This window comes from Myripristis murdjan, chromosome 21 (genome assembly GCF_902150065.1).
Source record: "Myripristis murdjan chromosome 21, fMyrMur1.1, whole genome shotgun sequence".
In the NCBI taxonomy this organism is placed as follows: domain Eukaryota; kingdom Metazoa; phylum Chordata; class Actinopteri; order Holocentriformes; family Holocentridae; genus Myripristis; species Myripristis murdjan.
The window spans coordinates 33,837,987-33,843,085 of NC_044000.1; the positions used below are offsets into that span (position 1 = coordinate 33,837,987).

At 44.5% G+C, this 5,099-nt stretch overlaps 1 protein-coding gene across 1 annotated transcript in view; it reads right to left on the minus strand.

Moving 5' to 3' along the window:
- The window catches only part of LOC115379559 (leucine-rich repeat and calponin homology domain-containing protein 1-like), a 90,343-nt gene extending 85,244 nt beyond the window's left edge, over positions 1 to 5,099 (minus strand). The window contains exon 1 of the mRNA XM_030080267.1: positions 4,735 to 5,099. Within this exon, the coding sequence (XP_029936127.1) occupies positions 4,735 to 4,954 (220 nt within the window). The 5' untranslated portion in view covers positions 4,955 to 5,099. The remainder of the gene's footprint in view (positions 1 to 4,734) is intronic.

Below are 5,099 nucleotides of genomic sequence, written 5' to 3' on the forward strand. Positions count from 1 at the left end.
GAGTCAGAGTCCAGCTTCACTGAGATGCTCAGACTGCCCTCCTTCTCTGCGTTCATATCTTTATCAAATTAATGCTTTGTTTTTTGACTGCTGGTCTGACTGAGGAAGACATTTCATTTTGAAGATATTTCACTTTGGGCTCTGATCACTTCCCATCAGATTTTGGCTTTATATTTCACTTTAGACGCTAAATATCTCACTGAATAACTGAAAAAAATAATAAGTGATTAACTAAACAATGAAAACTGACAAGTAATCCAGTGATTTATTGCATTTAGTGACTAACCATAACATCACACCACGTTGCAGTGCCGCGCTGTTAGAAATGACATCATCTTGTTTACCAACAGCCAAGAACAAGCTTTCAGCTCGCTGTCCAAAACCCTAACTGGTTGGATACTTGTTTGTTTGCTTGTTTGTAGTGAATGACTTAAAAAATGGCTCAAACTGTCATCTCTGTGTGATTCTGTCTATGCCTCTCACCTCGCTGCTCATCCTCTGCTGCCATTGTTTTATTCTGCATGCTGTCTGTGTGTGTGTGTGTGTGTGTGTGTGTGTGTGTGTGTGTGTGTGTGTGTGTGTGTGTGTGTGTGTACTCGGAGCACTGTGGTTACATATTGTGCTGCTGCTTCACTGGAAGCCACATTTCCCCAGTGGGCAAAGAAAGTCTTAAAAACTTGAAGCTGAACTGAGTCACAGAATCTGATGTTGCAGTACAACACGTCACAACTTAAAGCCTGATTCCATCATTACAGACAAAAAGCCAACGCTCGCTGTTGGTGTTATGCAGCCGACCTGCAGCCAAGCCTTTACCGATTTACATTAAAGCAAATCTGACAGGCCAACTCATCTGCAGACCTGTGTGCACAGATTTGCCTCATGACTGCGTCAGTACTGGAAACTACTAGAGCAAATAGTCGATTATTATAATTTTGATAATCCATTCACTCTTTAATAAAGTAAAAATGCCAAACTTTTGCCAGTCATAGCTTCATCAATGCTAATAAATTCTTGCTTTTTACAGTTTCATGTCTTTATAAAATGCAAAACAGACAACCTCTGCACACCTGAGTTGTCTGTCTGCAGGTGTGGAGGAACAAAAACATCCCAAATGAAGAGTGGAGGACGTCTCGCTGACGGCTGCAACTGACCAAACTGCACGATTTTATTCTCAAAAGAACGAACATCAGCTGTTTTGACATGCAGCATGATTAGTCATTAGTCATTCAACACTTTATATTTGAAAAGATAAACGGATTGGTAAACTATTGGACAGTGAGAGCATTTGCTAGCAGTCGCCATAGAAACCACAATATGTCAGTCTACAGTCGAGATAAACAATGAAAGTAAACTATTACCTGCAGCTGGTGATTACCATCAGACAAAAACACCACCGGCGTCAACACACATCTATTATATTTCAGGAAAAACGTTCACTTCTCCATATCTTCACCCACCCTGCACCACCTTGGCTGTGTTTACTCTGCTGCATCATGTGACTTTGGGTCAGAAACAACAATGCAAACTTAAAAAAAAAAACAAGCGTGAAACCCGACAGAGGGCCCGGCTCAGCTCGCCCTGCACTGCGTCCCTGTTTACTGGCCTGAGTGGATTAAAGGGAAGTGGTGGGGAATTCCGCGGTAGGCCGACTCACAGCTCGATGCACAATAACTACTCCAGTGTCCTCTTTCATTGTTGCTTGCCATAAAAAACACAACCGTCAGAGATTTATAATAAGCTGTTAAACGGTGAGCCAGAGGACTTTTCCATATTTCAGTTCCCAGTGTAAACAATCCTGCACATCTGTCTGCAGCGACAGACAGAGGAGAGCTGATACTGAACGCCTTGAATATATTCAGTGTTGGAGTAAAACTCACAGCATTTAACCAATTAACAATTCATTAGCCCAAACAGCCATGGGTTGTTGGTTCGATTCCCCTATCATCTCAATGGATTTTGGCCAGGTAACATTAATGTATCAGCTATTCCAGTTAAACTCCACATTAACATTAAATTATGCAACAAAAAAACTGGGGCAAGGCACTAATAACGCTGGCAGGGCTGTTTCTTCGATTCCCAGTTTTACTCAATGGGCAGAGAAAGGAAACTCAATGGGATTTGGTATCATTTATGCAACAACTAGGCTACTTAAACTCCATATTAACATTAAATTAGCTTTACAAAAGCCTCAGAAATAACCACAGCAGTTACAGAAAACCCAGGCAAGGCCATAAACAACACTGCCAGGGTTGTTGGTTCAATTCCCTTATTAACTGACTATTTAAGCTCCCTAATATCAATCAAGTAGTTAATCAAGTAATTAATCAAGTTAGTTGTACAATAGCCTCACAAATAGCCAGACTAGCACAAAAACCTTGGACAATGCAGTAAAAAAAAAAAAAAACACTGCCAGGGTTGTTGGTTCAATTCCCTTGTTAACTCAATGGGATTTGGTAACATTTATGTAACAACTTGGCTACTTAAAATCCACATTAACATTAAATTAGCCATATAAAAGCCTCACAATCAACCAGACTGGCTAGAGAAAAAAAAAAAAAAAAAAAACTCAGGCAAGGCACTAAAAACACTGCTAGGGTTGTTGGTTCTATTCCCTGTTTAACCCAGTGGGTAGAGAAAGGACGTTTTTAGTAACGTTAATGCAACAACTAGGCAATTTAAAATCCATATTAAAATTAAATTAAAGCTGCAAGCAGCGTTGGACGGGCCCTCGCCCCCCCGTGCACGTCGGGGACGGCGCGCGTGTCGAAGTGTAGACAATTCGTCCGTTTGTGCCAGTTTTGAGGGTATTTTTCGGTGCTTTTATTTTGAAAGAGTTTTGGACTTTTATTTTGAAAGGCCGCGGAAGTCCTAGTGTGTGACCGACAGGACTACTGGCAGCTGCTGCATGATCACACCAAAATGCAGGCACACACACTCACTCACTCACTCACTCACTCACTCACAGAAACACACACACACACACACATACGCACACACACACACACACACACACACACACACACACACACACACACACACACACACACACACAAACACACGACGCCAACAAAAAACCCACTGGTAGTACATTCGCTGCTGGTGCCCCTCTGGCCACTAGCAGCGCCCCTCCAGCAGATGGCGCCCTTAGCATGTCCTAGTGTGTGACTGACTTGAGTAGTGGCAGCTGTGGCATGATCACACCAAAATGCAGGCAGACAGAGAAATCCTCATTCAATCTAATGGAGAAATCCAGAAAACCCACCCCTTTTTGAGGTGTCACAGCTCGGTCACCGTTTAAGTGACAGACTTGATTCAAAGTTTAAACGAGGCACGAGACTTGGATCTATAAATCTCCCATTTACATGATTTTGCTATCTTTTACCGTTTTGGAGTTATGGCAGTTTTAGTTTGAGAGTGTTTTCTGCTCCCTCTGAGCTCTTACAATGGGTGTGTATTGCGCATTCCTGAGGCAGCTAGAGTGAGTCACATGTCCAGGCAGAGTGCAGAGCAGAGCACACCAGAGTCAAAAATGTTTGAAAACTCTTCATAGCTCCCACAAACTTGGTCCAATCCACATCAAAACTACATATTTTTGTAGGAATTTTTGTCCTCTTTCCATCTGCATAGTTTTCAAAGCCGTCAGACTTTTACTTTAGACTCCAGGGGCTTAATTAGTGCCAAGTGTCAGCCTCTTCACACCAAACTCCATGGGAAAAAATGAGGTTTTGGCTCTGGCCACTCCGACTTTGAGGGCTTATAAAATCCAAACGAATCGAGTAATGACGGAGTCTTTAGCAACTTTTGTTCAGCACTGTGTCCTCTGTCATCTGTTAAATTTTCAAGCTGCTGACATTTACGCCCTGGGAGGAGAGAGATTTTGTTCAAAGCGGAATTTTGGGCGAGAACGTGAACATTCCAACGCAAATTCTGGACTTCCTGTTGGTTTTAGGTCGGGGGTGTCAGCACGTGATTTGTAGGGCTTGATGAGACCTACATTTCGGCATTGGTTTGGTGTTTCTATCACATTCCTGTGGGCCGCAGTGGCTGCCTTTGTGTGCCTAGGTGGCGCTACCGAGCCCATTTTTGCACTTAGGGGGTCCGTTTGTCCATTTTATCAAATTTTTCACCAGACCTGGCCTGCGTGCCGAATTTGGTGAGTTTTGGAGCATGTTTAGGGGGTCAAATTAAGGGTTATTTAGACGTAATAATAATAAGAAAGGAGAAGAAAAAGAAAAAGAAAAAAACACTACAATAACAATAGGGCTTCGCACTGTTCCAGTGCTCGGGCCCTAATTAGCCATACACAAATAACCACATTAGCTACAAAAACCATGGGCAAGGCAGTGAAAAACACTGTTAAGGCTGTTGGTTCAATTCCCTTATGAATTCAACTCAAAGGGTTTTGGCCAGGTAACATTAATGCAACAACAAGCTTCCTGTTGGCATTAAATCATACAGAAAACTCTGAAATGACCAGATGAGCTACAAAAACACCAACACTGCCAGGGTTGCTGGTTCAATTCCCTGTTCAAATCAATGGACACAGTAAGGAAACTCGATGCGCTTTAACGGCAATAAAATACAAATGAAACCAAACGGTCACAGAGGAAAGTAATCCCTGCTGTCGGTGTAACGCGTTACTGAGTAACTCGTTACCGGCCAGCACCGCTGTCACGGCTCTATTTTCACAGGTTTTATCTTTTTTTTTCCTTTTTATCTCCGCTGCCAGCTCACCTGCCTCCACCGTGTCGGCCAGGTCGTGGTTGGCGGCTGTCCGGGGAAACTCCTTCAGTTTCCGGGCGCTGAGGTTGAGGGCGCCGCTGGCCGCCGCCTCCTCCAGAGCTCGCTCCAAGCCCCGGTTAGGAGGCAGGTTATTGCCGCTGATGTGACTCGGGATCGACGGAGAGCCGAGCTGGGAGAGCGGGCGAGCCGACTCCGGTCCCAACGTCGCCATGTTTGCCCGTTCCTCCGCTTTCCGTTCACCGCGGGTCGAGAGCCGAGAGCGCGCGAGGCGGAGCAGCGGACGGTTCAGACGGCGGGACACCGACTCCTGCCGCGCGCTGCCTTCTCCTGCTGCTCGAGCGCACAGTCTCCCCGCT